Genomic DNA, 22184 nt, shown 5'->3' on the forward strand with positions numbered 1-22184 from the left:
AAACAGGGCTGACAGCCACCAAGCTTCCCAAATGGCCCCTGACCCAAACTACAGATAAGGGCTAGGAATGTATATAGCTCGCACAGCAGATGGAAGGTTGAACAGCCCTTTGGAGGTGATTCTCAGCAAAATGGAGATGCTACCATGTTAGCAGAGGCCTCTAAGGCAGAGACCAAACAGGAGCAAGAGTGGGGCTGGAAACCCACCAGGCTGCCCGCCGAGGACAAGCAGCAGACTACCTAAGACGGACAGCCCAGCTCCCTGCCCTCCTCTGTGCCTCCAGCACCAGGGAGCTCTGGTGCCCAGGAGAGAGGCGGAGGAGCACCTCTGCCTGGACATCCTGCCCGCTGCTCTAGAATGTTCTGCAAGGTGAAGAATCCTGCTATAAAGATTTAGGTTTCAAGTTGGACTGCACTAAGTTTTAATAAATGAAAGGAACTGCTTAATGGAATTTGACCAAGACAGCATTAACGGAACTACATATCCAGCACAAAGGAGGGATTCGATACAGTACAGTTGGAAGAAGTGATTGGAAAAAAATAAACCATTTCATATATATATACATATATTCCAAACTAGTCAAGAACTCTTTAATAAACTGGTGCCAGTAGGTAGCAATTTTTTTCCTAGGGATTAAAGATTCAGCAGAGAAAATGGAAGGTCCTTTCATATGCCTTTGCCTATAGTAGTCATTTTCTTTTTTTTTCTTTAATGATTATTTCTTAGACATTCTGAAAAATACAATGTACTTGCTTAATACTTTACTTTTTAGAGTTTTGAAGTAGCACTGATATCATGTTAATAACGGAATTGAGACTGGACTGGGGGCAGGTTGTCTCCATCAGACACGCGTGGCTGTGAGTGGACTGTGGGAGTTGGGAGGGCCAGTCGGAGGCGTCTTTATGAAAGACTAGCTGTCTGGGACCTTGATGTTGTCGAGAGTTTCTGTGAGTAACTACTAGGCAAAATATTTTAGCAATAGCAGTGAAGAATAGTAAGAATAGACAGGTATTGGAAACTGGGTGATTTGGGGAAAGGCTATAAGAATCAGAAGAGAAATAGCCCAGCAGTGTCCAAAATTGGCTGGTGGTCAGAGTTGCGGAGGAGACAGCACTGGCAGCAGTGATGGTGGGGCCGTTTATACAGTACTTGCCCGATGTTATCTCACTTTCACTCTCAGAATAACTACAATACCTTCTCCTCTTCTCATCTTACTTTTCGTCTCTCCTTCTGCTGCTGCTTCTTCATCACAACCATTTATTGAGCTTCTGTGCCACACACCATTCCATGCAAAACAATTTGGAAGATCAAATGATCTCTGGTGCCCAGACATCCTAGACCAGGGACCAGTGAGTCAGAGTGTGGGGGAGACAGGTAGTGACCTCCCAGTTCTATTGCAGTTGAGATGCTGACTGGATATCTAGTTTGAGATCCTTCTTTGAGAACTAAACCAAGCTCTCATTTCAAAAAGGAGAGAAAGGGAGAGAGGAGGAGGAGCAAAGAGGGATGGGTCATTTGAAGGAGGATGATTTACTTAAAAAATGATTAATCTAGTTCTTCCTATAGGCCAAGCACCATTCCAAGCACTTCATAAACTTTAAATCATTGAATTCTCATAGCAACCTTATGTGATAGTTACTATTACTGAGGTGCATATAGTTTAAGTGACATGCTCCAGGTCACACAGCCAGTGAGTGGCAAAACTGAAATCTGCACCCAGATCTCAGATTCAGCTTCTATGCTCTTAAAACCACCTAAGCTGCCAGGCAGGTTCCTTAAGGAGCATCATAAGGATGAAATGATGGGTTGCTGAGAACCACTGGAGTTGTCGTTGTCTCTGTGAATCTTAAATGATATAGTTAGCAATATGATCCTTATTCAGGTTAGTTTCATCAAAGGAATGTAGGATATTTTATCCATTTCAAAGTATTTTAATAAAAGGTGCTGCACAGATTTATTTCTGAGAATGGAGACAACACACTGTCCTCAAACTGGTTTTTGTTGAATAATCTGTTCCTGAACAGAATGAATCAATAACCTGGACTTATTTCCAGTTTGTGAGATGAATATTTAAACACCACTATGTATTTCTGGCCTTGTTACTTTCAAGGATATTCGTTCCAGCCAATTCAAATAATCTTTTACAGAAGCCTAGGGATTGTAGGTCCATCTTCACTAACTTGTGCTATAAACAATGCCTCTTCAGAGCAGTTTCCCAAAGATCAAGCACTGCACAGGTTAGCAGAAAGTCTAATTCCACTTTTATCCCTCTGTTCTTTCCAATATTTGCATCCACTAATGGTTCAAGCATCTCCCTCAGCATAGCGAAGGAGGTATTTCCTTTCTAAGTCCAAAGGGCTGAACTGCTAGAACATGATATTCCTTCCTCTCTTGGGTTGAAGTTGGAAAACTCTACACATGCTACCCAACCCTTGTTTGTTTCAGAAAAACATACTTTGCAGCTGCTTCTCTGCAAGCCAGAGGCTTAGGGCTGCAGCTGAATACCAGAGCCTTTACCAGGCATTAGAGCCCAGAGGAACGGCTTCCTGAGATGCTGGCAGTCAGGAAAGGTGCAACCTTCCTGGCCTATTGGGCTCCTGCTTTCTTTGCCTTACTCCTCACCAGAAGCCAGAGGGCTCCACATGCATAATATCCCCCACTAAACCCAGGGAGCTGCAGCTGAAGCTTAGTTTCCTGTTCTTGTGCTGGCACAGATCTCAGCCCAGACTACTGAGGACTCTCCTTTCCTCTTTGATCAACTGAGACAAGAGCTCCATGCTAAACATGACAACTTTTAGCCTCACTTCTATGGCTATTTCTTCCCTGGAGATGCTTCCATACCCATGCAAAAGTAAGGAGTTCCTCTGCAGCAACCTGGAACCTTTGTGTGCCAGGACGGGAACCACATCCCCTCCCTGTGTGGTTGGAAGCAAGGCCTGGTTCAGCCACAGCGTTTGGCTCCCTGTCACTGTGAGGCTTGTGGGAGTTCTTAGCAGAATGATGATGGTGATTGTGATGATATTCAACATTTACTGGCTATTTTTGAATTTTTCATGCACACAATCAGCACTCAATGAATGGCCCTGCAATGCACAAGATAAATACACAGTCTTTAAATGTACCCCCAGATCTTCACACACAGAAATGATGATTCAATTCAAGAGACCACTAGTTTTGGCAAGACTCCTTCCTTCTCGCATTTCTTCTTTCTTTTCTACTTTCCAGTCATCTTGCCTTCATTCTATTAGTCTGCTATGTGATGGGCACCAGGCTGTGCCCTGGGCATACAAGGAGGAAGAAGACCAGGCCAGGCCCAGTAACGCTCACGTCTTAGGAGCAGAAGCCAGGAAGGAAAGCAGAGTCCCATGAGAAGCCCTGAGTCTCGCCTGCAGGTGGGATGGGAAAAGGGTGCCGTTGCCCCACACAATGCACTCTGCTCTCTCCTTGCATGCAAGAAGGTGCTGCCCATGGTCCATCCAGGCAGGAAATTAAAGGTCCTGGTACCTGAACTACGACTGCCCCTGCAGTCAGAGCAGCACTCACTCAACTATCCTGGTGTGGGTTCGTGTCTTCCTACCAATAAGATCTTAAGAAAGTAACGAGAAATCTACATTTTAAACTTAATAGCTGTATGATCTTCAGTTCTTTGATCCTTCTTTCCTTTATTTTATTGAAAAAAGAAAGAAAGAAAAGGTGAGATAACAATATGAAATGTTTTAGGATCAAATAAAGTTAAAATTCAGCGTAAGAGACCTAAATATTATGGCATAATGTGAGGGCTTTTGTATATTCCTAACATGGAACTTAAAGTTCTGAGTGATGCCACCCACCCACCTCTACACCTCCACAGGCGACCCCCACACATGTGCCCTGCATTCCAGGCATAACTATGCAGTTCTCACAACTCACCTGCCTGCTTGCCTTGCTAACTCCTCCCACTGCCTGGAATACCCTTTCCCCAACACCATCTGTTTCCTTGCTTCCTTGCTCAAATGCCATAATCTCTATTCTAAAATAGTGCCCTTTCCTCATTTGCACTATTAAATGTTGTATACCTCTCACAAACTCACACTAAGCACCATGACTAGAGATAGCTGTCATCTACATCTTAGGCCTCTCTATCCAGATACGCTGTGCATATGTTCAATAAAATGTTTGTTAACTCAGATTCTGCCTCTCTTTTCTCTGCTCTTCCCTACCTTCTCCCAACACCCTGAACCTAATGCATCACCTGGCACACAGCAGATACTGAGTGCATACGTCCTAGAGATCTTTTGGGCTGGCAGATACAATAGGCAAGTCTTTGTAGGTTGAAGGGAATTAAGCTTTTCCCTTCAGTTAAGTCAAATGCCACAGGGAAGGGCATGAGGTTTGCCTGCACCTGGTTGGATGGGGATCAGGGTCTAGGAAGAGAACAACATTTTTCAAAATGCAGACTGCTAACCAGTAGGGTTATCCAGATGATTTTAGGGGACACACGGATGAACGTTTTTTCAAATTTAATAATTACATAATCTCACATGTATTAAGAAGAAATAAAACCAGCACATCAAACTTACAATTTCATTAACATTCTTTAATAAAAGCTCTTGCATTTAAATGAAAATGAATTGATTAAAAGAAAAACATTACATAAATAATGTTATGGGATGTGGCTAAACGATGTGATGATGCTGCTCTATGTACCAGGAGTGCGGGAGCAGAGATGGGCGTGGAGAAGCGCCTGTCTGAGTGGTCACATCTACCGGTAGCCTCAGGAATTAACAGAATTATTTACAAAGCTCTGTTACTGTGCAAAGACCTTTGTTTGAAAGGCAGAATGTAAAAGGAATGTTTTCTCCTAACTATTGTTTCTTCTTTGGAATGGAGAAATGAGCTAGTGAATGTTAGCTCCCACATCAAGCTCTGCAGCCTTGGGCACCAAGTTTCATAACTGCTATGGGGTTTTACCCCCTTTCCCACCACTGCCAGATACAAACCCAAATATGGGTTTGCTTTCCCTTTTGTTCTGCCAAGCACAACACTTTATAAAAAGAAAACACTTCAAAGGCAATCCTCTTCTCGCATACATTTCAGGAATCCATTTAAGATCCACATTCATCTTCCTTATCCAATTATCATCAAAGCAGAAGTGTTTGGCCTACTTTAGGGGTTTAAAAATATCCAGGGAAAAACTAAGAACATTTAAAACTACCTTTTTTATGCCACACATCTTCCTGTAGAAGAATTGGAATCCACTCCCCCAGCTCTCTTTTAACTAGTCTCTAGATAGAGAGTCAAGTCTGCCAGTTAACTTGCTCTAATCATCCAAGCCATAAAAGATTTAGTTACATCTCTGTAAAATCCAATCTCAAGTCAGTGTGTCTTGTGTACTTTTGTTCTTTAGACTGCTACAAAGTCCCCTCCAGAACCTCCTGTAAAACACTTTATTCTTCCTAATTAGTTTTAAAGACTTCATATTAAAATAAAAACTGTGAAAAAGAAAAATTGAAATGTTACTTTTATTTCATTGGTCTCCCCCAAACCCCTGGTTCTAGTACATCTGTTCCTTTTAGTGTTATAATACAGAGTTCATATTTACTAAAATAGGACACACTTTGTCCTTCGTATTAACAGCCTGGGATTTGAGGCCCCGGTTAAAAAAAAAAAAAAGTAGCAAGTATGATGTCCTCAAAAATATTTAAGTGCACAGGCTGCCTATTGGTGGATTGATTTTTCTCTATAGAAATAAATCTGTTGGCAGCCACCAGAATTGGGGTATAAAAGATGGCCTCGGGAATCTGCTGCCATTTGTTTCGGTGGGAAAATGAGGGTTTTGTTTCTCCCCGGGGCTTAATCCTGTGATGTTCTAAGCATCATCTAGGCTCTGTTTCTGAAGGGTTACACTGGGGAGGAGGAATGCTTTGTGGTTTATGACAAGATCACAGCAGAATATTTTGTGCATGCTGTGATTTGTATTGCCCATTTGCGCACAGGCCATAAAAGTGCACTTTTTATCAGGAACATTTGTGAATATATAACAGCACTGAAGACATATGGCCACTAAATAATTCACAGTTATCTATCTCCTCAGCAGATTCCTTATACACCTACCATGTTTTAATGCCTAGTTTTCTCAGAAACAATATTCTTTACGACCCTTCCAATATAAAAATGTTTACTGACTGGCAGCAATATACGGATGCCATGGGATTGAGCTGTAAGGAAAGGAGAAGCTTTCTGCTGTCTCTGCCTCTCTCTCTTCAGATCTGTTTCCCCTGAACTCTTCCAACCCACACCTAACCTTGTAGGAGAAGGTGCCCTTCCCAAAAGTGGGAACCAAATTCTGTCTTCTGGTGTTTGAGCTCTAAAATGAAGTCACTGACTAAACTTCTTCCTCTTCTTTTTTTCAGTTCCATATCCATTTACAGTCCCAAGGAGAATCCAAACGCATTTGATGCTGCAGCTTTCTTCCAGTCCGTGGGGAATTTCCTGGGGATCTTCGCCGGCTCATTTGCCATGGGGTCTGCATATGCTGTCGTCACAGCGCTGATATCCTTTGTGCAAGTGCAGAAAGCTGGGCACCGTTAGGAGCTGTCAGTGCCCCTGGAATGTTTCCGAGGATGGACAACCTCCAGGCCAGGAAAGGGCTATATATCTGGCTCAAGTGTGATATAGTGCCACTGGGGCTCTCTTAGTTCTGAATCATCCTTGAGGCATAGGTTGGTACCAGTGGCAGAGGAGCCCAGATTCTTTTCTTGTCCAAGGCCAGTTCTAGCACTACTGATACTGTCTGGTCCTAGGATATCAACAGTCTTAAAAATTGCTACTTAGGGAAACAGGCAGCCAAGGGCCATCAGGATTGGTTGTATTTGGGTCAAGAGGAAGAACTGAAGACCCAGGGTCAAGGAAAAGACAGGGATCAACTAGGGGTGATAAACAGAGTATTCAATTCTCATCCCCCTTCTCAAGCTTATGTAAATCACTAGCTCATAGGATTGGCCAAGTCAAAGATCACTGTGGGTTTATGTAAGCACCCTTGACTATTTTATGGAAGGGGACATGCAAACAGTGCAGAGATGACATGTTTGCCATATTTGGGCAATTGTGTCATCTCATTCCCTCTTTTGTAGTTAGGTGGGTGGGAGGATGGATAGAGTGCCTAGAGAATTTAAGCCAGGAAATGAAGCTGATCTGGTGGGCAGTTCACTCAGAGCACTTATTTGTATGGGGCAAAATAAGTCAGAGTTAAGGAGAACCACCAGAAGGCCAATGTCAATTGGAGGGCTACTGGAGGCCACAGAGAAAAGGAACAATGAAGAATCAAGGACTAAAGACTTTGAGGGAAAGAGAAGGAAGAAGGGTGTTAAGGGGTCAGTGCCTCAGCAAAGAAAATGAAATTTTGGGGTCTTTTTCCATGTGGACTGGCCCAGAGATTCACTGAGCAGCTGCTAAAAAGCTAGGTTCTACTAAGAGTTTCTAAGATGACTCAGAAAATGGAAAAAACATGGACCCTGTCTTCAATTAGTGACAAGCTTGGAAAGACAAGCCCTCCAATAAAATTTGGATAGCAAGTGTGTGCCTAAGCCACAGCCAAGTGATTAGGACTTTAAAAACTCAAAAGGGGATGAGTCTGTCATGTCTGGAATAAATAGTCCAGCAGAGTCTTGGCCAGCCTTATGATTCTGGAAGACAATTTGAAAAACAGTATTTACATGCAGAGGGCTTGGGCTTGGGCTTGGCCAGAAAGATAGGTAGAATATAGGCGAAAGGTGTGTGATAAGTGATTCAGGAGAAGACCAATATTCATTAAGGTGTGGGGGCTGGAGCTGATGTGGTACAAGGCAGATGTGTCTGGGAGCATCAGAGGGTGTGGGCTGGTGAGCAAAGATGAGTGGACGCAGGTCGGTTGGAGTCAGATTGCACAGTACCTTGGAGTATTATTCAAAGGACTCTTATCTTCTTTCTGTAGTCTACAATTAGCTACTGAAGGTTTCTGCTTAGGATAGTGATGTACTGAAACTCCTGTGTTTAAAACCTAAATGAAGAACTGGTACATAGGATGAATCCAAAGAGAGGATTAGAATCATGGGCAACTGTGATAGGGAACTGTGTTGCCAACATCAGGAAGGAGAACAATGTTTAGAAGAATCTACAACTGAGTGATTGGTTCATTATAAGAGATAAAGAAGAGTTTATAAGGTAAAGAAGAGGCCACTCCAAAGTTTTATCCTAGAAACCCTGGAGAATGTGACTCCACTAACTAAGAATAAAGTAAGTTAGAAAAAGTAGGGCTGATTTCTGACAAACGTAATGATCAATAACCTACCTAGTACGTATGATATGCCAGACGTCCTATTATTTAAGTGCTATGCCTCATTTACTTTTATAATAATATCACACAGATACTATTTTTATTAGACACTAATATACTTTATCTCACTTTACTCTCCGCACTTGTGTAAGTAGGTTTATTCTTATTGACAATTCCATAGGATAGAAATAAGGCTCAAAACATGTTGCTCAGGAATCATACAGCCAGTGACTAGCAGAGCCAAGACTCACACCGGGAATCTCCCACCCCAGGGCTCATGCTTCTTCTGCCTTACCCTGCTGCTTAATATCTCTTAATGTGGACTTGTCTTTAGGTTTTTTTCTAGAAGCATAAAAATGCAACACAACATCTCTGAATTTGTCATGGCATTTTTTTTCCTAACTGTGGACACACAATTGCATGGTAACCCTTTCCCATTGACCACATATTCTTTATCGTCTCCCCATAACCCCTTCTCTGCATGACTTTGATCACTGTGCCTTTGCACTATTCGACGTTTGTAGGCTGCTGACCAAATGTAATCCTGGCCAAAATGAGCCTTTGCCTGCTCATTTCCTGACCTAGAAATAATGCACATCTGCCTCCATCCTACTTATACCAAGAGGGCATGTAGTTTCCCTATCACGGAGCATAAATGCTCCTCCTGATCCTATTTCAGCCCCCACGAGAGAAGCATCTTCCAGATGACCTGTTCACAGACTGGCGCTCCCCAGGGAGCAGCGGCCTCCTCTGGTGCTGACATACTGGCATCTCACCCAGATGCGCTTTTGCTTTGTGTTCCAGATCTGCTACAGTCTCCTGAGGGCACACCCCAAGGTCCAAGGACAAATTCAAGAGGTCCAAGTCACTGTTAGCTGACATATCCTCTTAGTAAGACACTTTTTTCATCTGCACACAAGTTTGCATTTTTACTAGAGTGCAAAGCCCCAGTGAAGCATGGAACTCGTGCTGGCCCTCAGTGTCATCCAAGTGAGAGGCAGCACTTCCCAATCAGCTCTGAAAATCACTGTTTTTACTCTAAAACCATCACCACTAGATTTGTTTTTCTCAGCCAAGAAGGATATGTATCTGTACCAGCCATTGCTGTTTCCCTTAACGTGTCTTTGTCACTTGACCAAATTTACCAAATTGTGTGAATTCCCTCTGCTGGAAACAGGCCTGTTTTTCCTCCTGTCTTGGAGCGCCTTCCTGTCTGCTGAGGCTGCTGGCCTAACAGGTCAGTACTTCACTCTGCACAGCTAACTGGAAGTGTGAAGCCCTGTGCACCCCCAGATGTACCCCTCCCTGGCACAGCAGGAGGTGAAAAGAGTTGTGTCAGAATAAGTGTCTCCTGGGTACCCTGCAGAGAAAAAAATAATAATTCACACATTTTGTACATAACAGCTTAATGGACCATCTCCAAAATGCCATTTCTTCTCTCCTGCTGGTCGAGGGGGTGTGGGGGAGGGGGGCTATGCTGAAATCTACAAATGACTGATTTATAGCAATGATGGATGACTTTACAAGTGAAGTCTCTACTCAGAGTGCGAAGGGAAGCACACCAGCTTTGAGGAAAAGTGTGGTGTTTTCCATTGGCTGTTAATAGCAAGTGCTCATACCAGTGTTTACAATTTTTGCATACAGAAAAGAGCTCTAGGGCAGGCCAGAAAACACAGAGCTAACATGTGGCTCTACAGTTTAATGTCTCTTCCCATAGAAAGTCTACGTAGAGAATGCTCTGAGGTGGAACAGCTGATACACAAAGGGGCAGTCCCTGAGGTCCCAGGGCCAAAGACCCTGTGAACTGGATCCGACAATTAAATTACCTTCCTGCCGCAGTGAGAGTTTGCACTTGGATCACTGCAACGATTGGGTGCTTTTCTGTGTAGAACCACTGTGCCTCCAAGCAAAATGTCACAGCTATTTTTCTCCTTTGATCTGGTTTCCTGCTTCTCCCAGGTTTCAGTCCTGGATCTCTTGCTTCTCACTACATCTTAATTGACATTCAAGCGGTGAGAACCCCTGAAGTGTTAACTCGTAACAAGGTATGCCTCCCTGGGCATTTGCATTTTATTAGGTGGTACTTTACCTCTAAATAATAGCAAAAGTTGACATACAACAAAGTTGTACTGTGAGCCATGTGCTGGTGAATTGCCTTTCATGGATGTTCTTTCTAATTTACAGAAAGACTTAAATGGGGGTCTATACCCACTTGACTCAGACAACCGTAAATGATGGAGCTGGGGTTTAAAACTAAGAGATTTGACTCTAGAGCCTGGGCTCTCAAGCCCCACACATTGTTCCCTAGAATGAAGCTCAGTCCATGAATATCAAGCAGGCCCCTAAGATCAGGAAGATACCTGGGGCCCCAAGAGCCTGCTTCCTCCTGGGCTGGTTTGGCTCTCCTGCAAAAACCATAGCAAACCTTTTTCTGTAATGATAAACTGGTGCTCTGGGCAGCTGACCCAACTTGTTGCAGAGCCACAGGGGCCAAGCTACTCCCACAGGGCTGGAAGGGGTGTGTTGCTGACTTATAAAGCCACCGTGCCTGTTCTTATGATACTATAATCAAGACAACATTACCTGAGTCCACCCTACTGGACCCATATATCCAAATCATTACAACACAACGTCCATTATATTAGTACCTTCCCTTGTTATTAGGAAGGTTGCTGAACAGCTTATGCATTGCAGAAAAAAAAGAACACCAGTGTTCCCTAAATGAATTAATGGAGGTAAACAGTTTACCTGTCATTCAAAAAATTTTCATTCCCTTTCCTTCATATTCTATGCCCTTTTCAGCACTTAATGTTTTATAAAATGATTTAAGTATTGTTAATAGTAAGAATACATATTTGGCATTTTTTAGTCTTCTGCTGAACATTGTAATAAACACACGCACATGCACCACACACACCCCAACGCCTAAGAATTGTTCATCCCTGTGTGTGAAAATTGTCTACCTCCTGGTTCATTTCAGCAAGATCTTGTTTTATTAACTACTTTCAAGGTTATGATCCATATATAAATTGCTAGTTTATCTGTAACTTGCTCATCTGCAACCCTTTCAGCCTGATATCCTCATTGGATGCCATAAGACCCACTCTAAGGAGCCAGCCTCATGGGATGGACGAATGCAGGTGTGGCCTCAGTAGCAGAAAGACCCAAATATCCGTGGCCACATAGAGGAGCACAGCTCGCTCCAGAGCGGCACTCCAGATTAAGCAATGTGCATAATAGGGATTTGATACAAACAAAACCTAGGTGTGAGTATTTTCTACTGCCAGAGACCAAGCCTGCTTTGTCCAAATTACTTATGTGTTTGTTTATTATTTAATCCTTGCCTATTTCCAAATTGGATTTGAGACAACTCATAACATGAGCCATGTATATTATGGAACCATTTAGCTGACGGTAAATACTCAAGTGCTTTGGGGTAGAGTTTTTCTGCAAAATTAGATAGCTATTTGTTGCTATGCTTTGGCAATAAACATAGCTCTGAGTTTTCCAGCAGCCAAAGCCAAAAGGGAGACATGATGAGTTATGTAGGAGTAATACAGCATTATAGAAGGAGGGCATACTTATTTTAAAAAACGGGCAAACATTTTTTCTGGTACTAAAATTTAGGGGAATTTATCACATGCATCCTTCTGTACAGGCCTGTGAGTACTATAATGGACAATGTATTTAATAATAGTTTTAGGGAAGATGGAGATCCATTCTTCATGTAGTCCTTTCTCATATCGACCTTCGATAAAATCTGAGGTGCAACATCAAGTTATAATTCTCTAAGGGTATATTATGTAATGACGAAGTACTTCTAGTTCAAATCCACAAGTAAACCGAGATAATCCAAAGCTAAAATTTAGACAGTGTTTTAAAAAGTACTTAATAAATGAACACAGGACAATGACTACAGTGAATTAAATGGAATGAGCTAGTAAACAGTTTATGAGTCATGCTGGAGGTAACCAGCAACCACGGGGCCTTTTATGTGTTTACAACACATCATGCAGGTCCTAGGGATGAAGTGTACAGACAGCGGTTTCTTAGCAGAATCCCCCAGCACTGACGCTGCAGAGCGGGTGCTCAATGATGCCCACCGAGTGAGCAGGCCTCTAGGCCTCTCCCCTGCTCTACCTCTTCAATTGGTTCCATGATTTGGGTTCCCACATAAGATTTCATTTGAAAAAAGGATTTCTGTGGCTTCAAACAAAGTATGTCTGTTTTTAAAGACAAATTTTTTATTCTTTTCTTACTACCAAAGTAATACATACATTGTAGAAGAATTAGAAAATGTAGACATGCAGAAGGAAATGAAATTTACCTGTATTCTTACTGCCTATTGATGACTCTTAGTAATATTTGTCTGAGTCCATCTACTTATATGCATGTACTTACACTTAATTAAATGTATACATGCATACATGTATGTATTTATACTTTTTTATTTGTAAGTAACTTGCTTTTTCACCCAAACATTTATTTTTAATTGCTTTTTCACTCAAAAATTTATAGTTGATGTTTTTCATGACATTGAATATTCTGTTATTTTTTAATGGCTGCCTAGATGATATCATATCAACTTGGCATAATATATTCTACCAAACTTCTAATTGTTTATAGTTTTCAATATTATTAGTATGATTGCAATGCTAATCATTATAATCGTTATGGACTGATGTATGGATTTCTGTTTATATAATTGCCTAGAAATAACCTTGCTGGGTTAATAGGTAGGCTAAAATTTTAATCTGTTGGAAAAATTCATCCAAATTATCCTTCAGAAAATTTGTATCCCTTTATATTTCCACTAACAATGTAAGCGAGAGCTCATTCATGCACATCTTCACCACCCTAAAGTTTATTCATGCTGCTAATTTGGATAATGAAGTTCCATTTCATTCTGATTTACATGTATTCTATTTTGCTGAGGAAAGTATTTTAATTACATATCATTGGCAATCTATATTTCTCCTCTGGTGAACTACCTATTTTATGCCCTTTGTCCTTTTTTCCTACTGAGATGCTTATCTTTATCACATTGAATTAAACTTTTGACTGCCATGTTGGCTAAAAATATTCTCCAATTTTTTTTCCTTTTAATATCTAATTGTTGTTTTCACATAAGGGAAAGGGCTGGTATAGGCATTCTCAAGTATTATGTGGTTAATTTTATCTCCTCCTTAGAAAGCCAAAGATTTTATTTTTATTTTTGCTTGGAAAGCACAGGTGTAAGTTAATGGTAATGTATACTTTCTTTTAATAGGTGTCTGGTTTTATTTTTGCATTGGAATCCAACTGGAATGTGTTTTGATATGAAATGACAGATACAGTAGAGATTTAATTTTCTTCCTAGATCACTTTCCACTTGTCCTAACACCTTTCAACCTTATGTTATGAATTTATAAGTTAGTGTCCATGTAGGTACATATATGTGTATATATGTTCTGAGTTTTCTATTGTTCCACTGAGTTTTTGATCTTCACTGTTCTCATCATTTCAGCTTGATGGTTCATTTTAATATCTAGTAGATCAATCCCTTTTTCAAGAGCTTCTTTGCTCTACTCACATTTTTATTATTCCAGATGGCCCTGAAAATAACTTGTTAGGTCTCATGCCAGAAATAACTTTGAAATTATGATTTGTACTGCATTACATTTTTAGATTAATTTGAGGAAAAGTGGTGTTTTTACAATGTTGAGTCTTCCCACCCAGGAATATGTTATGTCTTCATTTATTCAAGTCATCTTTTATGGCCCTTAGTAAACTTTTATAGTTGTCTTCATATCAGATCTACGAATTTCTTGTTAAGCACTTTTTAAGCTATCCTATTTTTTGGGTTACTGTGGTGAATGGAAACTTCTTACGGCTCTAACTAGCTTTTGTTTGTTTACGTGCACCTAGACTTAACTATGCTATTTGATTTACTCTCTGCAGTTCTGAAATATAGAACTAGAGCTGATGTGCAGAACTAGGGTTGATGACCAGAAGTTATTTAGGTTTTCAGGTCCATGAGGCTTGTATCTGCACCAGCAGTAGGACAGAGCATCCTGGGCACTCAATGTCTTTAAAGCAGTGGGATGAATGATTTTAGCTCAACAAAAGGAAAAGAATTTCCAACATCTAAATAATAGATTGTTTTATAAGGTAGTGAGTGCCCTGTGCCTGATAGTATTCTTACAGATTCTATATATCCACTGGTTGGGATATGCCAGAGCAGATTCATACATCAACTAAAGGCTATATCATTAAATTGCATTAATCTGCTATTTCATTTCCCTAACTATTAAGTTAAATAGACATATAGACCTCAGGAAACAAGCCTAGTCAAAAGGAATATGTGGACACATTGGTTTGAACTGCCCAGCACCCATTCTCAATTTAGTGGTCATAGCATCTTGATGTTACTTAGGAACTACCGCTCCTCTAACAGCTACCATCTTGTAATCAAGTAATCTCCCTAACAAAGGAGAATAGGGAGGACATCTGATGCTAGGTCAACCAGATACTCTTTCCCTGGGACATGACCATTGAGGAGGGAGACGGAAGAATGTATGGCTGTCAGCTTCTCTTCCTTCCAATGGCAAAGCCCTATTGAAGCCCTGTGTTTCTGCCACAGATCCCTGGAGCTACCTTTGTGACTTGTTTGTGACAGATCAGAAGGGAAGAGAGGCTGGGATACTTGGGACCATCTCGTGCCAGATGCATACTGGTAGACCAAAAAAAAATAATCAAGTTTTTAAAGACAGTTTGCATAGTGTTCCTTATCATTTTTGATTCAGCTTCTTCTAAGCTTCATTCTGAACACTTCAGTGTGAGGGGGGCTTGTTCATTACATCTTTTGCTTTCACTTTCAGTTGTTACTAATTTGATGTTGATCATTTGATTTATTTTCATCATCTTTACTTCAAGGGCCACATTTGCAGACGCCTCATCTCAGTCTCTTGGAAATTGCACCTGCAGATGTTCAGTAGTCATATAGAAGAACTTAGCTTTATGGAAACAAGTGGCTTTTAGACATGCAAATGAAGGTTGGCATTTCTATTACCCAGAAGTCTAATTCTCTGCTATTGAAAATATACAAGTGCATTTTGAGAAAACTTTTATTTGGGAAGACTGGGCAGAATGTCAAATATAAACAACAAGTTTTCTAAAGTCTGAGATTGTACACAGAAATGGACTTTAGGGGGTCGTCACAAGCAGAAAGAGCATAGAAGGAAGAGAATGTCTGTGGGTGTGTCTGCCTTGCTTACAAAGTGCCTGTGCTTGTCTTTGGTGTGTGGTTCTTATACTCACTTGCTGGGGGATTGGAATAAACCATCCTACTAAGTGGCATATCAGTTTTCTTTACTGAGATAAAAGGATTTTATTATTTTTGTAATGGAAGGGCATTGTACATGAACAGAAGAGTGTGGCTTTTGAGTAAATATATGACCCCAAGGTATTCTCTCTGTGAGGTACCTGATATACATGAATACCTAATTTCTGATCAGGTAGAATTTTTCTAATACAGAGGCTATTTTCTAAAAGCCATTAGGTTACTGAGTCATTATTTTAAATTGAATATTGAAAATAACTTAGCAGTGTTATTTATAGCATATTCTCTAATGGAATTGAATCCTGTCATTGGAGCTGCTTTTTGGTTTGTAAAGATAACCAAAAAGCACAGCTGGGCAGGTTGTTTGAAAATTCACTTTTATAATCTGTTTCCCAGCTGAGACTCGGGGGGTCAGGTTTTTGCCAGAAGCAAACTTTCAGGGACTGTCATTAAACATCCAAAGAGTAAGAGTTCTAATGGCAACACTGACACCATGTCTAATGATTTCTCTGCTTCCAGGCACTGCTGTAATAAAGGCAGCTTCCATTTTTAGATTCCTGAGGCATATTTTATGTCCACTGGAGGCAGAAAAGGAAGAGGGAAGCCATTGGCATACATCACTTTCTCATATAAAAAGTTAAACAGTATAGTCCACTATTTTCAGCTTAGAATGACTTCCTTCTAAAAAAAATAAATATGTAAAACTCCAAAAGAAAAAAAAGCCATGCTTACTAAGTACTGCTGTTGGGCTTTGTAGTCTGATTAGAGAAAGTAAAAGACTCTGAAAAAATTTTTTTAAATACAGAAGGGTAAAAACAAGTGATGCTCTGGCCCATTCACCAAGGAATTGACCACCCTGTCTGAAAGAAGCACTCAGCTCACACAAGCATCAGGCACAACATCACACAGTTAATTCATCTCAAGGCCATCCTCCAGGCATGTTCTCCTGTTGTTCTCAAATGACAAGGGCCTAGTTATATTGTCATGACAAGGAAAAGCTTACACAGGGCAGCTCTGGGCCTGCTTGTCAGGTCAGTTCTTGAAAGGCTTTTGAAGAGTAAGTAATCAAGAAAAGAAAAACTTGGAGATGTCTTTCTTTTTTTTACAACAGAAAAGGAAGAAAAATTTCCAAATGAAATGGCTATTACTGGACATGTGGAGACTTTGATCTTAGTAAGTTTGTTCATACTCCCATCTCCATTGTCTCAGCATGGCACACATTTTTTTCAAAAGTCTGAAACTCTTAAGAAGGCTTTTTTCTTAGAGGTGAATGTATTCCTTTTGGCTTGCCACTGACGCATTGCATGACTAAATAGGAAATATATTTCTAGATCTCAGTAAATAAAACAAATCACCAGGAGGGAACTTAGTTTGAGCTGTTTCTTAAAATAAATCTGGCCAGTTTCAGCTTCTAAGTACATGTCATTAGCCAACATCTCTTAGCTTAAAACTATTCTTGCTTTCGTACTGGCAGGATTATTTAACCAACATACTACCAACAAATGAGGTGCATTGCATGTTTTCAAGCCAAAAATAAAACCTGGAAGCTTAAAATATTAGGCATTTAAGCTGTAGTAATAAGCACCCAAAGTTCTCATGGGGATTAGTTAACAAACACACTGAACCAAGGACAAACATGCAACGATGCCATCTCAGTAAACACAGGTGTGAAGTACAGCTCCTCGCATAATAACTCATTAACTCACACCTGCACTTTCTGGAACTGAATAGCTCATCATTTCAATATTCAAACAACCTTGCACATATAACTTGCCTAGTGGACAAATTTAACCCTGCTTTTTTTACTGTAAATGTTTTCAGTCATTATTTAAAATCTACTCATGGTGCCAGGAAGCTCAGGAAAAAGAGAAGGTTCTTCTTTCTTAAGAACCCATATTCTATACAGGCATGTAGAAAATTATCAAAAGGTAGATGGTACAAATATATAACATAGGTAAAGGAGAAAGATAATTCCCTGGTCCCTATATCTACTGAATTGATAGGGAATATAAGTGAAATACAAAAAGTAGTTGACTCAAAAATCTGGATTCTACAGTGTGGAAACTCCACATGGAAAATACAGTGGCAATTGGACATGGACATCTGGGATGAGGTTTCTGAGTAGAGATTTAGGTGACATTGGTGTAAAAGTGCTAGCGGACTCCAAGTAAATGAAAAATGAAAAGAAGGGGTAAGCCTGACAAACACCAACACTTGAGGTGGAATGCCAGGGATCTAAGTGCTAAAGGATTTTTCTTCTCCTCCAGACCTTAATTTGCCTAAACACTCACAACTGCATCATGAAGATTTTTGTTTTAAGTGGAAATTTATAAACACTACAACATAGAAATGAACTAAATCTTAAATTCGAGCCTACACTCTGCATTGGAGTAACCAGAAATAAGGACGCATAGTCATGCTGTTTTCTGTATTGATGTTCTTACATTCCACAGACTCATGATTAATCTGCCAACTGTAGTGCTCTCAAGTATGGCGAGCTAGACAGTGATCACACTCTTTGGAAACTTGGAATCTTTCACATTCCCTGAAGCCGCTTTCCCTTTAATTAACTCTGACTTCTCAGTTCCCGATCCACGTTCAGTGGTGGTGGTGGGAAATCCGTCAGCAATGTCTTTCTACTAGATAAAAAAATTAAAGTGTGGCATGAAAAAATAACCCATCAACCTTTAAAATCCTTAGAGTGCCTTCTGAGAACAGGACACATTTTTTTCTTTCTCACTTTTTTTCTGTGTTGATAACATAATCAATACTTCCTGTCCAAAAAGGCAATATTCTTCGGTCTTAGAAACCCCTCAAGTCTGCATTTAATGTCAGAGAAAATCATGCGCTATGTGACAGACATTTGTTTTTCAGCTTCCATATCTAAAGGCTTTATCAACTTTTAATGAGAAAAGAACTACTAAATAGTGTTATCAGTAATGGAGACTGTAAGTGACAATAGTCTTGAATAGGAAAATTTAAATATTAGAAGAAAATGGACCCTGCCACTAATAAATCCAGATAAGCATCTATTTGTATGTAAGCATCAAAAATTAATTTTTCCTGCATTGTCTTTTCAAAGCAGATAAATATTTCTTGAAATAAAAACTCATTCCTTTAACAGACCTGTATTTGAGCACCTGATGTTTGCTGAGTACTGTTACAGGTTGGAGGCAATACAAAGAGAGAGGTTATAGACCCAGCCTGTGAGGAGATCTAGGTCAAGAGAGAGACACCAGGTAATCTAGTTGACAGGAAGTTACTGTGAAGCTGTAGGACACTATGTAATTCTTCAATTCCATATATGTAGACCTTGAAGCAAATGTAAAAGCTGAACCATTCAGATCACAGATATTAAGATTAGAAGGTGCTTCAAAGTCAGTATTTGTCAGAGTTTCTTGACCTTTATTAGCAACAAATAAGAAAAAATAACTGTATCATATACCTATCTGTGCATAAACATAGTTTTTTTACCCACAAGGATACTTACATACTTCAGTGTACACAAAAATTCTCATTAAAATTACAAAGTTCTTACATTTGCTTCCACCCTTCAATGGGCTTTCTTGTGTACCCCAAGTTACAGAATACTAATGGTGACCATCTTCTTTAATTATTTGAGAGGAAAACAATGGATTATGCAATGAATTTAAATAGTACAAGTCATCCAATTAGTTAAGTGAATGAACTATGAACAAATAGATCCCAGGTCTCCTGATGCCCAATGCAGTGCATTTCTTTTCTTTTTAAATTTATAACCACCCATTGAACTTTGATCATGTCAGCATAGGTTTGTACATATGCATATGCATACACATTTACAAATACAGTATTTAGTAGTACTAATGTTCTCGGAGCAGGTCCAGAAGTGGGACTCAAGGAGAACAATGTAAATGGTATTCTGTTAACCAAACTCTGTTAATTGTCCTCTGAAAACTGACCTCTCTGGAAAGAACTTACTTGCCAGCAGAATCATTACTTTTCCTCGAAAATTCCTTCTCATGCTGTTTCCTAAATGTCTTTGCTTGTCAGTTCGAATTTAACTACGTACCTCTTTGTGACTTCTCAAACAGCTTTTTTTGCTAGTGTCATAAAGTGTTAGTTCTAATTCTTGTTCAGAATTGCATAAATGAGTCCTTGCAAGCCTTCCCTTTGGGGATCTTGCCTACCACTGAAATCTCACTGTGTACACACTGAAGGGTAGTCTTGTACACACATGTGAGTCAGAGCTCTTACTACTATTTCCTTTAGACTACTTCTTGATTTCTTTTAGATATCTTTATTTACTTCAGGTCTCAGATATTTTTGAGCATGCTCTGCAGCCTGTGGTTATGGATGTATGTGTTTGACTCCATTTGTCATAGGCACAGGACCACATAAATATAATTTGAATCCAGAATCTTAGACATGCCACATAGTAGTGCATTTAATGACTGCTTATTTTTCCAGCATGGATGGAAACATAATAATAAGTTTTTAATGTGCTGGGATAGAAAATGAAGTCATGTTTACCATCAGAGGATAGACAAACTAGGTATTTCATATTTCTGATTTTTGTGAATACTAGAACTAATAAAAATTATAAGATAAATGCTTTGTTCTTATAATAATTGATTAAGCATAGACTGTATTAGTTGCACTCTTCTGTGAAGTTTTGTATTTAGAAAAAAAATGCAGTTAACCAAATTCAGTTTGTGTTTGTTCCCTAATTTTTAATGGATTCTAACCCAAAGTGTGCTGGTAAACCACGTTTCTCATACATGTCCCACAGTCTCCTACCTCTCTCCCTTCAATCATATTGAATTCCTAACCCCTAACTCCAACCCTGCATCCCAAACTCTCCTTATCTCTCAAGACCCAAACGCATCCTTTAGGAAAACTTTCCTCATCTCTGTCCCATGTACCCCAGTCCAAAGGAAAGCACTCCCTCTCCAGGTTCCTATTTTCTTGCCACCTACTACAGCCTATCTACTATTAGACGTCTTTGTGTACAAGTTTGTCTCTGATAGGAGACATAAAACTGCTTGAAATCTGGGTCCCAGTTTATTTATCCGTGTGTTCCCCATGGCCATAACCCAGGCTTTGCTCATTGAATGACCTCAGAAAATAAATAATACATGAGTAGCATTGAGTGGATGAATAACAGATACCCAAGCTAACATAAAAATCTGGTTCCTTAACTGTAGTGTTACTGAGAATTGTCCAAGTTCAGATTACTGGAGTAAGGAGCACATTTTTACCAGCTTTTCCTTGATGTGGGAGTTAATATGGAAGAGAAGGCAACAAATAATGATCAAAAGTGAGACACATACTAGATGCCTTGCATTATTTCTCCAGAAACTTGTTAAATGGGAAATGCTGTCATGTTTGTCCCTGGGGTGAGCCTCTCTGAGTTGTCCCTTCTTTTCATCCCTTCCTCCTTTCATCTGCTTCTAGGAATCATAGTAAAACCTTATGTTTACTTACTAGTATTGAGTTTAAGGTATTTTAATATCCATCGTATTATATCTATGAGAACAGATCTGTAAGACATGGAGGTGCTATCCAAATGAGAAAAATGAGTCTTGGGTGGGTGAAGCCTTGGGCCAGCATCACCCATTTCTTCCTATGGGCAGCACGGCCCGAGAACGGTGGCCTGGAAAGGATGGAGGCCTGAGGGAGTCCAGAGCTTGGGGGGCATGGACCATACTGTTATTTTACAACTTTTCATTTTACTGATGAAATCTATATTTTGTATGTTCTCTTTGGCTATTTTACTTTCATTTTTCTTTAGTTCTACTACTTTGGGTACATTTTCTTCTACTTTCTTTGATACATTTTTATGTCTCATATGTAGCTTCTTGAGATAAACAGTTCATTTATTCTCTGTTTCTTTCCTAGTAAAATGCATATAAGGCTATAAACTCTCCTCTGAATAATACTTTAGTTTTATCTCATTGGTTCTGAGAAGGAAAGTACTATACGCTTAGTGTTACTTATTTTTACAGAAGCTAAAATTTCAAATTCGATTTCATCTTCAACGTTTACTTAGAAGAACACAGCTAAAAATCCCTAATGGATGCATTTACATAGCTCTTCTTTTTGTTAATTTCCAATTATATAACATTGTGATCAAAGGATGTGGTTTGCTTGGTTTCCATTTCTGGAGGAGCAAAGAATTTACTGCACTGTTTGATAGTAAAATATCTCATCAATTTTATTCCATGTAAGTAATTTCTTTCACAGTCTAATACTGCTGGAATTAAAAATAAATAATTTTAAAATAAAGAAAAAAATTTTGAACTCTTCAAATGTCCTTGATAGATAATTCCTCCATGAAACTAAAATTACTTCATAAAATCATGAACATTCTGGCAAGTCACAGAAAGAAAAATGGAGTATAAAGTACAAAAATATAATATAGTTAGCAAAAGCTATTTATAAGTCAAGAAAAAAAGTAATAAAAAAATGTGTTGCTCCTTTGGAGCTATCTTCTCATCATCCAGTAATGCTAAAGGGGCAAAAGTAAGGCAAAAGTCTCTTCGGAGGCCCCCACGAAGTCAAGGCCCAACCATAGCAAAGGTGAACTGA

General features: G+C 39.7%; 1 protein-coding gene across 1 annotated transcript in view; it reads left to right on the plus strand.

Moving 5' to 3' along the window:
- The window catches only part of SLC9A9 (solute carrier family 9 member A9), a 544320-nt gene that overhangs the window by 263757 nt on the left and 258379 nt on the right, over positions 1–22184 (plus strand). The window contains exons 7-8 of the mRNA XM_073232241.1: positions 6393–6531; positions 9425–9530. Coding sequence (XP_073088342.1) covers positions 6393–6531; positions 9425–9530 — 245 coding nt within the window. The remainder of the gene's footprint in view (positions 1–6392; positions 6532–9424; positions 9531–22184) is intronic.

This window comes from Manis javanica, chromosome 3 (genome assembly GCF_040802235.1).
Source record: "Manis javanica isolate MJ-LG chromosome 3, MJ_LKY, whole genome shotgun sequence".
Lineage (NCBI taxonomy): Eukaryota > Metazoa > Chordata > Mammalia > Pholidota > Manidae > Manis > Manis javanica.